Genomic DNA, 13729 nt, shown 5'->3' with positions numbered 1-13729 from the left:
GACACTGGCGCGGGAGATCGGCGCTTGCACTGGTGCGAGTTTTAAAACCATTCACCAGTTTCGCCTTGTTTGCGCATCGTTTGCCATGGATCAGCACGCGAGATTTCAAGGCCCTGGAATCGTCTTCATGCGTCGCCGTTGGAAGTCCGATACCCGAAGCGCTCGGCAGATCTCAGGATGGCGGGTTCCTTGAGCTGGCTACCCGTATAAAGTGGGCGGTGCATGCATGCGCCTCAGCCATCATCTGCCTTTCCCCGTGTTCGTCCGATGTCAGCCCAGTTGAATGGGGATTATATTTAGGTAGCGTTGCTGATCACTATACAACCCCAACGTGGTTGACCGTTGGACAATGTGGAGATGGTGCGTCACTGTGTTATGTCACTCCGCGCTCACGATTCATAGCGACATGCTTCTTTGGGCATTTTGAACGCAAATGATTACAGGACAAACGTGCAAGATGCTGAGTGTGTATAAGAGAACCAATGGTCATTGCATCCCGGATACACATGGTCATAGCGGCTTAGTCAACAAATTTCAAATCTGCGTGGTTTCGCCGATGCGTTCTCATCCTATTCCAAATTCTCAAGATCCTAAATCACGTCCACACTCCAAACTCCATCACCATGCGATATGCAAACGCCACTAGCGTGGACGAGAGGCGTGTATTCATCTGTTCTCCTTCCCTCGCGTATCTTCTGCTCATTGCTTCAATCAAAGTGTCGCAACCATAGCGCTGCACCCTGTTCGCAACAGCGGCTTCGGTTTCGTTGTATCCTCGGTCTTTAGTCACGTCACATGCAAAGGATGCCCGCATGAGCGGAGAGCGTACATGAAGTCTTTCTAGGATCGATCTACCTTTTCCGACATTTTGCTATTCCTCCCTGTGTTGTGTCAGCTTTCGAAATGCATGGGAGGCTGATGCTTGACTAACGCTTGACAATCTTCGTGGAGCGATGACACAGTATGAGTTCTACATTATCTGCCATATTTGTCAGTTTGTATTCTGGTTTTGGACGCCCCTCCCACGTTGTTCGCGCTGTACTCACATGGATATCGTAAGCTCCAGCGCCAAACTTGACTGTCAGAAGCATCGTCAACATATCTGCATCTGTGTTTCGCCCAGAGATTGACTGCGCGTCTTCAAAATCCATGACTTCATGGTCTTGCTCGACAAACGAGGACAGTGCTGTTTCGGCAAGCGTGTTGATGACAGAGGGAGAAAAGATATTACGTGTTACTTGTCACGCCCATTCAAGAACTGACTAGCGAGGACTCGAGAGTGTACGAAAGGGTTGGTGTTGGGTTCATGCTCGGCAAGTTCATTTCATTGGACGGAGAGGATATCATCATGATAGAATAGTCGAGTAACGAAGCATGGTGTGATTCTAATTGATGCAGAAAGTTTTCTACGAAGCACACGCTGCGCGAGCATGTCTCTTTATGTCCTGACGCGCTATCACGTGGAACCACTCTCCGCCCCACCTTGGCTCGTGCGGACTGATGCCTGGAGGACGTCACAGCCAATGGCGGCAACGCATCCTCTAACAACATCGCGCGAGCCATGCCGCAATCGCATCAAGGGATGGCAGCTAAAGACTGCGCCTCCGGCACAATCACTTAATTCTTTCTTCCCTCTTCTCTCTGTTGCAGTATCACCATGGCCGAAACAGTAACACAGTCAAACGCGGAAGAGGTCGCGCACGATGACCTCTGCCCCGTAAGCACATCACGCAATCACGCTTGCCGCTGCTAACAGATGTCAGATCTGCCAGCTACTCCTCTTTACGCCCGTCAAAACTCAGTGCAACCATCTGCTATGTGCGTCATGCATGGCACAGTGGTCCGACGCCTCTAATACAAATCGCATCGAACATTCAAGCTGGGACGTGAACCTCGCAGACTTCGACCCAAATTATGATCCCACGTATGACCTTGAAGCAAACTGTCCCATGTGCAGGACTCGCACCACTGCGGCCCCGGATAACGCGCTGGCGAGGCAGTTGGAACACAAGTATCCCGTCACATATGCCGAGAGACGGGCAGAGGAGGAAGAGGACAGGGGATCGCGCATCGGGCGTGATGGCTTTGAGGGTGTCATGATCCTCATAGGCAACAAGCACAGGCTTATCAGGAACCCCGGCGATGACAATGAGCACGACTGGACGTTTTTTGTGCGTACATCGAGACCGGACTTGATCAAGGAAGTACACATCCATCTGGTACGTTCCCGAGTTCTGTCCCAGTCAAGACAAGGCTCGGCATTCAATATCTCGATGCCAAGGTCTCCCCGCACAGAGCGTCTAGTAAGCCCAAGGGGAGTTCGACAGCATCTCGGGAAGGATCAAACGGGCGCATGACTTGGAGACACTTGCGAATCGACCACTTTACCTATCACTGTAGCGCTGACAAATTTCTAGCACCCTACGTTTCGGCGAAACCACGTCATCCTCCGAAAGCCGCCTTATGAGTTCAAAGCTCGGGGCTGGGGAACCTTCGTCGTTCGCACCGAGATCGTTCTAAAGCAACCATATAATTGGATCATCGATAACCCTGGCACCAGGCAACAGGCACTTGAGCTCGAGTGGGAACTTGACTTCGAAGGCAGAGGCAGACAGGGCCGCGTGCGAGCGAAGGTCAACAAAGCCAATGTGGAAGCCAGTCAGACCGGTCGTACTTTGCGGGCAAGGCGTCCACCCCCAGCTGACCCTGATCCGGATGAGGATGATGAATTAGACGACGACGGCGACTATCAGGCAGCTGGGGACGACGAAGATGACGACGAAAGCTCATCGGACGAGGACTTTGAGGGAGACACCAGTGACTACGTTGAGCCGTCCAGAAGATAGCAATCAGAGGCACCAGACAATGTCTAGCGCGGCCTTCGTTTCGACTATCAACTTATATTTGTCTTCGTCTCAATTTAGCCAGCTCGGTGGCAACCCTCTTCTGACAGTCCATCGGGGCTGCGTGTACATGTGCACTGGGGTGAATCCACCAAGTGATTCAGACGTGCTGAAACTGTGCATGCCTCTACAAGATGCGGCTTGTTCATAATCGCCGAAACACTCGTCATGAGTAAGCGTGTGCAGTCACATGGGGAAACAGATATGTATCTCTGTCAGGGAGGATGTAGTCTTCTGGCCAAGCGTTGTTCGCTCGTTTCAGCACTTGCGCTGGCACAAATTTCCATTTCAAGAACTCGCAGGCCAACTGCAGGTATCGGCGTGCTGCTGCAAGCAAGATACGCGTTCCTTGGCAAGAGTAAGCACGATCGGAATTCAGATAGCGTTTGGCGAATACAAAGGTGTGCTCAGCCTGGACCGCAGCATCTTGCGAGACCGCAGACTGTCCGCTGAGCTTATCTGAAAGCTTGGCAGCGAATGCTGGTTCGGCCATCGTTGGCAAGCATCCTAGAAGATCGGCACAACTTACTGCCCCTGCACCGATCACACCGACAACGTGGTTCGCCTTACAGATTCGAGATACACAAAGTCGTGCCGCTCAACGCTGACCATGCAGCACATCTGCACGGCTCACGGCATACGACACTTCCCTACCAACAGCAAGCGACCTTCATGTCGTGCAGATTTAAGAATACCCTTCGGATTGTACCGCTTGTTCTGACATGCATGTGCGTCTATTCAGGCCTGCCCGTTGGTTCATGCCGCGGTTTCCGTTGTCTACGCCTCACTGGTGTTGTGTCTGGAAGTGTGTGGTTACTACCCTGGCAATTCCCCGGGTGCACAAGTCTAATCAATCGCTCGGTACAGATGATTTGTTCAAGCTTCCTAACAACAATTTTATGGCCAAATTCACGATGTTTCGGGGGCGAAGGCTCACCACATACCGCGGTAAGACTACTACTATCCACTGTCGACGACGGACCGACGCGTGCTTGGCAGACACAGCACTGTTCTAGGGCAGCTTTGCTGATAGCTCGCGCTTATAATATATCTTGTGTGGGATAGTTGCATTTTATCTAGCTTTCCCCTCAGTTTGATCGCATCACTAACGAAGTTCATTCCGTCTCTTTCGTTTATTTCATCATGGACCTCGCACGTTATTTCAGTCTACGGCGGAAGACTACCGACAGTCACGGCAGTGCGCATACAGGACATAGGAGCAGGCGGACTTACCTGCCGCTCCTCGCAAATCCCATCAACGAAGATGTCCTTGAAGTAGTGACGAACAATTCCACAGACCTGGAAAAGACCAATACTCACACCAGCACGTTCGACAGTTCGAATGATACGACCACATTTGCTGGAAACGGCAGGACGAGCCGCGGAAACATCATCATTTACAAGCAACATACAGAGGCTAGCACGATAGAGCTTTTCTACGACCTCTTTTTCGTTGCCAACCTTGCATACTTCACGGCTATGCATCAACATACTGATGCAGAGTGTACGCATGTTTGTCCAAGCCTTTATGCAGTGACTGACACTCTATTAGCACTCATTAACTACCTCAAACTTTTCACTCTGATGTGGTTTACTTGGCTGAGCGTCACACTATTCGACGTGCGGTTCAGTATCGACTGTGTGTGGAATCGGTTTCATAAAGCCATACAGTTCGGCATCTTCACTGGCTTTGTGTATGCCGGTCCGGTCTTCGACAAGTACAGCACCAGTGGCGTTGAGAAGTCATACCGGAATTTTGCCATTGTACTCGTCATCGGTAGAATTGCGATCGCTGTACAATACGCTGTGGTTATGTGGCAGGGTCGCATGTTCCGTCAGACATTAATTCCTTTAGGTCTGAGCGCTGGTGTGCATGCCGCCGCAGCAATAGGCTATGCCATCACTATGGTTGTCTTTCCTAGGGGTCGTGTTGGTCTTGAAGAGCAACTCGCATGGCAAGTATACTTCTTTCGATTCAGCTGCTCAGACTAACAAAGGGCGCAGGGTGATCATATCCATTGTTGAAGGTCTTCTGATCTTTCTCATCGCCATGATATGGCGGATCATCAGTTTCAAGTATACCCATCTTACGGAGCGGTTACAACTGCTCACCCTCATCATCATCGGAGAAGGGATCATTGGGATGGTGAAGAGCGTAGCGTGCATTACAAAAGGTCAGACGAGCAATAACATGAGTGAGATCGGAACCGTCATTGCAGCTGTCCTTCTCTTGGTATGTCGCCACGTATGAGTACTTCGGGGAACGCTGCTAATCAAGCTCATAGTACCTTCTGTGGATGCTGTATTTCGACCAGCTTTCTCACGATCGCTTCGGAACTCTACGGCAACAAGTGTGGGCTCTCTTACATTATCCGCTACACTCAGCAATTCTCTTATGTGTCGAAGGCAATACGTCGCTGATCGTATGGAATTCTGCCGTCCAAGCTCTCCGATGGATATGGTCCTTCAAGCCAAACGATTATTCCAAACCAGCGGATGGCTACTCTGACACCGCTAGCTATATTGACTACCTCAATCAGAGCATGATTGCAGTCAATGGTAGATTCAAGAGCAAATACTGGAACACAACATACAACTGGAACACCAACTTCACTGCTATCGAGAACTACACTGCAACGTATGGATTCAAATCGGACGAGTGGAACAACCGCACCGGCGACGTCGTTCGTTACATGTTCGACAGGGCGCAAGTCTTTGTGTATGAGGCACATGCCGATTCTCTAGCAAAACTCAACGCTGTGACATCAACTACGACCAGTCCACGAGTCAAGCTGGACGCGGTATCTGATGTTTTCAACACCACTACAATGCAGTTCTTCATTGGTGCTGGCTGTGTATTGCTGGTATTGGCCATCATGTATTGGTTCAACAAGATACACAAGACGAAATACGAATTCGGCGAGATCATCAACAGAGTCGTCGTTGGCTTCACGCTCATCATTCTGGGAGTGTCTACTGTCATTGCCGACAAGACAACCAACGGTTTCAAGTTCAAAGGGAGCCATTGGATAATCCCAATAGTGGTGCTGTTCTTCACTGGTGGTAGGTAGCCCCATTCGCTATCAAGGAGAAAGGGTTGTATGCTAATTTCCTTCCTAGTACTGTTCCTTGATAATATCCTCTTAGTTGTCGCACACTATACGAGCCGCCATCCACGCCACTCACATCACCGCGATGTCTCGTGGGGTAACAGATCTCTGGCCGGCGACAGCGATAACGAAACTGGTGGCCTCATATCAAAGTATCCTAGCCGCGCACCAAGCCCCGGTGGCATGCCCAAGAGCGCACCTCGTAGCAGAGGCCATACACCAGCGCCTTCTTTGAACAGAGTCCACACCGCGTATACGCTATACTCAGACTCGCCGCCCCAGCCACGCGACTTCGCTGCAGGCCCATCAAATGGCAAGACTAGGGTGCCGGGTCATAGTCCTGGTCCGGCTTTTGGGAGTGATGTTACTCTTCGAGACGAAGGGAACTACAATGGACAAGGCAAAGGCAGAGCTAACATGGGAGACTTTTCGTACGAGAACACGCCTACCAGTGCTTTGCCTGACGGTCAAGGACTGGGCATCGGCATTGCGGTCCATCGAGCTAGCACTCCAAGCCTCTACAGCGATGCCGACAAGAACGGTAATTTGAGCAGAAAACCAAGCAAGAGCAATTTGAAGGAGAAGGCCAGTTGGAAGAGCTTGGGTGTCATGAATGAACATGACTATGAGGGTAAAGGGTATGGTGATGCAGGATTGCAAGAACCCACACGCGCAAGGACGGTCAGTTTTGGGGATCATGGAAATCCTATTTGATCGCTTGCAGACACAGCATACGTTGCGCATTTTGGGCGGATGGCTTGAAGTTTTAGCGCGCATTCTGTCGGTGTTTTGTTTTGTGTTTTCAACATTCGGCTCCAGTGCCTAGATGCCTGGACCAATGCAGCCTGGACGGCTTCACGATTGTTTTTGAATAGAAAGCGTAGACAGGTGACCACCTTGAGATTCAACATTTTCATGCGATCGAGGCTTTCGGTCGTAAAGCTCGTAACTCTTCCCAAATCATTTCGTTTTGTCTCTTCCTAGTGTCACGAAGCTTTTCCAGCCTCGTTACCTATAAAAACTATCACATCACGTGCACTGATTCATCTCATTAGGTACTCACCTTCCTCTCTCATCGTAAATCCAATCTCCACATCTGATTTCCTGACCAGCCACAGGCACGCTTTCTGCCCGGGCACCAATCACAATTTTAGGTCAAAAGCTAGCGTCGCAAGGCTGCAGATGCGGGGCAACCCTTAATGCTTACTGCGCCCCTCTCTTCAGGCACCCAGTGCACCTACTTGCTGCGGCGCAGTGCGGATCAGGGCGCAGACTTCGTAAAACCCAGACTACGTCGTTGTAAGCATCATCATCACCATCCTACCTTTTTCTCACCTTCTTGTAACACGACACCTCAAGGCGGAACGGTCGTTGTTGTACGAGCACGTCTGGATACGAGTATCGTTGTTGCACTCAGCTCGGCCTACGAATTGTGATACCAATACTGGAAGAGCGGTAAAGCCTGTGCGAAGAGGAGCTTGGCAGGGTTCTTCGTACGTCGGGTTTACGAGGATACGGACGCGAGGAGCCGAGGTAGAACTGCGCAACGATTTTTCCAAACGTACAATCTCGACAAAACGATTTTACTAGCAACTGCAGAACTTCCAGGATAGCTAGCGATAAGGCAAAAGACGGGTTGCGCATTCCTGTAAAGTTTGGTGTGCTCGGGCACGCAGATCGCGGAGCTAGGGGGCTCGGAGAAGACGTCGTCTTAGTGCGTAAGACACGACGAGAGGAGGCGTAGACATTTGAGTTTCGTATCGAAACAGCCATCAAGTTGAACTCGCGGACAAGAAGAGAAGAAAGAGAGACGTGTTGCTTCGATTGCGTCACTGCGCTTCGTCAACACATCGGCAACCGAAGAAAGGGTAGCCCTCACCAAGGACAGCAACAACATCAATAACAAAACCAATAACGTGGATTTCCGGAGACAATATCGACCTACCTCATTGAAGTTCGTATAAGAGAGCCTCTTGTCGCTAGGAATTGGTATCGCCGCGTCGACATTTTTACCGCCTCCTTACCATTATTCTTCCTCGAGCATCATCACTACGCCTGCCAAACTTTAGCTATACCACCAAACCGACCGCCATGCTGCTAACAATGTCAACAACCCACCCGCGCACGGATGACTTCCTAAGTCTACTCTCACACTGGCATGTCCACAAGGCCGAATCAACATTTCTCAAGCGCTTCAGTATGCGGTGCCTGGAAGTCGTCGCGCTGGCGGTAGTTATGCTCTTTGTTCCACTTACGATGCATCACGTTGTCCAAGGCTTGGATGAAATCTACGACCTATTGGGTCGAAGAGCACGATCACCGTACGCGGTAGCCTCATGGACGAGCATCGCTCTAGCCGCCGTCATGCTACTAGGCTGGCATGTATGGCTTGGTCGATTGAGTTACAGAACGATTCTAGAAGCAGCATCGATACCGATGGAGGATGCAACCATTACACCTGCAGAAGGACAAGTATTCGAAGAGAGAAAGTCGCAACAGATACGGATTTCATGGGGTCGTGTACTGAGTCGTATCGTCATACCTTGTCTATTCCTAATATTGGGTTCGCACTTCATCCTCCAAATCATCACACGTATCAGGGATCCGAGACCACGTGTTACACTCAATACAGTCGACATGCAAGACGCTATAGGGCAGTTGTATGGGTTCCGATGATGCACCCCGTATGTCGAAGCAAGAACTCGGAGTGGCAAAGTTGCGGGTAGTGAAGATGAAGAAAGAAGCACGAAGTCCAGAATCGGGCCATACAAAGGACACATACGAATTGAAAGAAGGGTCTACTCGAACGACAACCCGGCGATTGAAGAACGATCGACACTACACAGGCAAGAGACCACGCGACGACGCGTTAAAGCGGTGGTCTTTACCCCAGAATTTCTTCGGCTCAACTCCGGTCCCGTCCGTCCCGTCCAGGGTCCCGCCTTCTCCGCACGATGACGTATTCGACGTTAACCTTTGATTCTCTCCTACGTCAGGCTTGACCTCTATATGCATGGCGTCCAATCTGCTGTGCGACAAGTAATATGGCTCGTTGGGCCTCCAGCCAACACCTTGGCAATGGTGCACTGGGTCAGTTCCGAGAACAACGGTAATCGGCCCGTCTCTTCATGGAGAAATGGCCAGAAGGACCGGCTAGGCATGCGCTCTAGCTGCCGTCTCTGGTGAGAGAGCGTAGACATTATTGGTAAACCTAGGCGAATGTGATATGTTCAGATAACAACGGGATATGTGGGTCGATGTCACGGAGTTATGTGACGTCCATTCGTGGAGACAAGACCGTGGGGCTTGCATTATACTTGTTGTCGAACAGGTGGAAGGTTTTGCCAAAACAGATTCATGTATACAAGTGCCGTTACCAATATGTATAGTATTAGGTGTGCAAACACTGAAGGTATTGTCACGTCCATTGACTCTCTTGTCTTCTGGATAAGTTGGTAAAGTAATGCCGGAAACGGCCTACTTCTAGCCTCGTGAAATCTGTTTCCTGAACGTGAAGAAACATGTTTGAACTGTACTTGCCTTCTGAACAAAGCGATTTTAGAGATCCTCTTGTCTTGCAAAGAGTCATCCGATGCCACCTAATTGCGATACCGTGTAAAGCCTCTCTACCAGAATACGATCAGATCCTTGATGCTAGAGACATTGCACCTACTAATAACACTACCGCTGTCACTGCTTCTGTCAACACATCTCCGAGAGTAGCATGACAGTACTGGTGAGTCTAGATAGTTGACGTACGTCAGATCACCCACGGAAACATTCCGAGCCGCAAGCGTACCATAAGCAGCCTGTGGTAGCGTACCGTGACTTCTTAGTGGTACCCATCCACAGTGTGGCAGTCTGGCTCGGACAGCGCCGTGTCAAAAATGTATACTGTACCATGGTTATGCACATATGGTGCGTCTCACGAAGATAACTACCATCGCTTATGCCAATTCGATATTGAGGTGTTTATCTGCCGAGTAAGGAGTAGGTAGTGCTGTGGTTTTACAGCAAAGATGCTTTCCGACGGGGAAGATGATACTGTTCGATCTAGTGGACAAGATGATTAGTAGGCTGGATCTGTATGTTACCCTTTTCTGCTAATTTGTCCAGTTCAATTTCGGTGTAGATACTGGGGCGTGAGTGTCCAAGCATTGTACGGCGGTTCCGCAGTCTTAGATGGAGCTTGGGCTTCAGCCATCTTCTCGCAAATACACCAATATGTTCAGCTCACGATGTGGACAATGCGGGGAAAGATGGAGCCGTCTTATCATCCTGGTCGACAAGCACATGCGTTATCAATTGCGGAGAAGGTCCTGCAAGGTACGGACATCTAGCCCAAACCACAAAGTGCAGCATAAATAGTGCGTTACCGACGATAGATAGAGGCTCCAATGCAAACGTGCGGAGCTATGGTGGACGTGGGATTATAGTGCGCCACGAGCGGGACCGGGATATTGGCGACAGGATCAATTGGCCGTTTCGGGACGTCAAGAGCGATCGTATATACTGCGCACCGACGCCTGTGAAACTGAAGATGGCCTGAAACGCTCTCTTTCCTTGGTAGAAGGTCCGAGATAAGTGCAGCGGTATTATAGCGTTGGTGGCACGGTCGCACATGCGTACACAAGCCACAAAGCGAGCGAATCGTTGACTCTCTGCCTCAAGAATTCCAGCCTCTCTGACGAGGTTATGGCAGGGGTTCGTGTAGTAGCACCGGAAGCCTAATGATAAGGCAAGTGAGACATCTCGCATGGCGCCCTACTAACAACAATGACCTGTAGGCTCGAGGCATCCAGAAACAGCCGGAGACTTTGGCCCAACACCGGAAGCAGGCGGCTGCATACAAGTGTGGGTGGATTGATACTTTTTGATAGTGGCGCACAAGGGGGCTGAGCGAGGCGAGTCGAGGCAGACATGGTCGTGGGCTGTGTCTGGTGGAAGTAGCAGTAGCGCAACAGTAGCAGTGAGTCGCGCGGAATGCATTGCCGAGCCTCCTACAAGTGCTCTCTGATGCCACGTTAGGGTTCGGGCGACTTCCCAAAAGCCAGGCGGATGGACCGCAGTCTACAGGTGTTTTGTCCCAATAAACGCACGTATACGAAATGTCGATCGTCGTTGAGGGGTGGTCTCAGCCGTGCCTTGGCAAGTCAAAAGCCGTCAGTGTGCTGAACCATACGACACTAGGCAAGCTGGTGCGTGACGGCAGATGCATCACTAGCGTTGCTACGAGCATGGTAGTATTGTCGCATAGGAGATCTCTTAAGACCGAGTCGCATTGGAATTGTCGTCTCAGTAGTGTCGCGTAGGCCATTAGAAAGGATGCTGCAATACATTTATCACAATCGAAAATCCATGGTACGTTGTCGCTTGGGTATCCTTTTTTTTGGCCTCGCTGTTTGTCGCATAGGCATAGCGGAGGTCGGGCATCATTCGCAAGCTGCCATATCTCGATGTTCGCAGAACGAATGGGTATAATATTTATGTAAGAGCGCAGCCAGTGTTCATAGGCTTCTGGCGATAGAAAATCTATCCAATGGGTTAGATCATGACAGAATATCTCTGCTATACAGGTTTCGCTGATTCGCTAAAAGCAGTTTAAACAGCACGCTTGTCCACGGGGACGTTACGCTTCAGTCCGATAAGTTGCAACATCTCAGTCCAGAAGCCGACAGGTGGTGTGATGAAGGAGGCCTCGTAGGCATCGATGAGAGGAGCATCCCAGACAAGGTCAACCTCGTGTGGCTTCAGCCACTTGGTCCTCTTAAAGAGTTTCCAGAAGATGAACAGGATCGGGGCAACGCCAACCATGGTGTAGTACGTGAAGAAAGACTCAAGGGTGAAGTTGCCGGGCTTGAAGGTGCTGTAACCATACACAAAGACAACGCAAATCTCGAAGCAGAGCGCAAACCAGGTACCATATGGCTGGAAGTAACCGCAGTAGGGAAGCGTCTTTCGGTCGAGGCCTTGAACTTTGCAAGCCTTGTAGAAAGCAAGGTAGGTGCCGCACATGACGATGTAGTTAATGACACCACCAGCAGTGATGATGTTGGTGAGCCAGGTCAGGACTTTGGCAGAGTCGTCCGACAATTGCAGGAAAGACAAGAACGGGAAGATCATGACTACACAGAAGCAGTAGATCGGAACACCGTTCTTGGTGCACTTGCGCAGGATCTTGGGGGCACGGCCTTCAATAGCAAGCGAGTACAGACTGCGAGTCGCGCAGTAAGTGTACGTGTTACCCGCAGAGAAGATACTCGTGATCAAGAGGGCGTTGACAAGGTGGGGAAGGCCGCCGATGTTGAGGTTCTTCATAGCAATGACGTAGGGAGAGGCAGCAGCACTGCTCTCACCAGCTGCCAATACGCTGACAAGCTCTGGGTCGTTGTATGCCAAAACGATACCGACGCAAAGAGCACCAAGGATGAAGAAGGCACCAAATCGGAAGTACACAGTCTTGAATGCGGTCTTGATGTACGCGCGAGGACGCTTAGCCTCACCGGAGACCATGGAGATGTACTCGGGACCAACGATACAGAAAGACGCAGCCCAAAGAGAACCTAGGAAGCCTTCAAAACGTCCAAGATCGCTGCTGCCGGGCATTGGGCCAGGGTCGCGCCAGTATCGGAAGCCATAGGCATCCTTCTGAGGGTTACCTCCAACCATGGTGACGAAGGTGAAGCAGTAGAGAATCAGGATCAGCATGACCTTGCCTCCAGAGAGCCAAAATTCTGCCTCACCGTATGCCTTTACAGCCAAGATGTTGCAAGCACTAGAAGTAATTAGTTTCTGTCCTCTATATATGTAGTACATCGCCCTCAAGGCTAATCGGTGGTTCTTACGCATATAGAACGATGACGGCCGCACAGACAGCAGCGACTGGTATGTCATCTCTCCAGAATCGCAGCACAATGTTGAGAGCTGTGATTTCGAAAGGAATCAGCAGAGCTTCGTAGAAGAAGAAGTTCCAGCCGGCCATGAAGCCTAGGGACTCATCGACCCAGTGTCCAGCCATTCGAATGAAACCTCCGGACACGGGCATGAAACTGGCCATTTCAGCCATGGCGTTGTTCACAAGAGCGATGATGCAAGAGTATCCAGTGTATGCGAGGAGTAAACCGAGGGGACCACCCTTGTTGAGAGCGCCTCCAATGGACACGAAGAGAGCAGTTCCAATAGAACCACCAATCGCAATGAGTTGGATTTGACGGTTACCAAGATGACGCTGCAAGTCGTCGGAGTTGTCGGTCACTTGGCCATGTTGGATATCGTCACCAGGATAAGTCTCGCGGACGAACTCTCCAGAATATTTCTTGTCCTCGGCCATGGTTGCAATGGGGATTGTCGCTTTAGGCAAAGGGCAAGTTGTCGCAAGGGAGTAATGTCGCGTATGGAAAGTCGCTTCAGGTATTGGGATTTGTCGCTCTGGAGTCGACGCTGGGGGGGAGGGATCGACTTTCAGTCGCGTGGGGGAGCAGCTAAAGCTACAACAAGATGAGTTGCACTGGATGCCAGTGAACAGAAGGAAGGCTACAACGTGGTAGAGGAAGTGAGGTTGCCCTTATCGAAACCAGGACCCTTGGGGTGAAAGGCAGGGTACTTATACGAGAGACAGGCGCGGCACACCCAGTCTGCCCTGCCTGTGGATCCTCTCGGTGGTGAGCGCTGCGATGCGACTACGACTCGAAAGCGGTTTGGTGGGACGCTAGGCGG

General features: G+C 50.7%; 4 protein-coding genes across 4 annotated transcripts; 3 read left to right on the top strand and 1 right to left on the bottom strand.

Annotated features, from left to right (window-relative positions):
* Positions 1–1657: 1657 nt before the first annotated feature.
* On the top strand, positions 1658–2846 carry GT037_002948 (uncharacterized protein; the record flags this gene model as incomplete). The annotated part of the gene is made up of 3 exons (XM_038927995.1): positions 1658–1717; positions 1764–2219; positions 2418–2846. The coding sequence occupies 3 exons, from the start codon at positions 1658–1660 to the stop codon at positions 2844–2846; spliced, it is 945 nt and encodes a 314-aa protein (XP_038789273.1).
* A 1200-nt stretch (positions 2847–4046) lies between these two features.
* Positions 4047–6727, top strand: GT037_002947 (uncharacterized protein; the record flags this gene model as incomplete). The annotated part of the gene is made up of 5 exons (XM_038927994.1): positions 4047–4407; positions 4456–4732; positions 4908–5136; positions 5189–5966; positions 6024–6727. 5 exons carry the CDS (start codon positions 4047–4049, stop codon positions 6725–6727), a joined length of 2349 nt encoding a protein of 782 aa, XP_038789272.1.
* Positions 6728–8116: 1389 nt separating this feature from the next.
* Positions 8117–8689, top strand: GT037_002946 (uncharacterized protein; the record flags this gene model as incomplete). Its single annotated transcript, XM_038927993.1, has 1 exon — positions 8117–8689. The coding sequence occupies one exon, from the start codon at positions 8117–8119 to the stop codon at positions 8687–8689; it is 573 nt and encodes a 190-aa protein (XP_038789271.1).
* A 2925-nt stretch (positions 8690–11614) lies between these two features.
* GT037_002945 (histidine permease) lies at positions 11615–13343 on the bottom strand (the record flags this gene model as incomplete). Its single annotated transcript, XM_038927992.1, has 2 exons — positions 11615–12788; positions 12859–13343. 2 exons carry the CDS (start codon positions 13341–13343, stop codon positions 11615–11617), a joined length of 1659 nt encoding a protein of 552 aa, XP_038789270.1.
* Between the last annotated feature and the right edge of the window lie 386 nt (positions 13344–13729).

Source organism: Alternaria burnsii, assembly GCF_013036055.1.
Source record: "Alternaria burnsii strain CBS107.38 chromosome Unknown 746, whole genome shotgun sequence".
NCBI lineage: Eukaryota > Fungi > Ascomycota > Dothideomycetes > Pleosporales > Pleosporaceae > Alternaria > Alternaria burnsii.
Note: the sequence above shows the minus strand (reverse complement) of the source record. Positions and strands in the feature narration are given on the sequence as shown.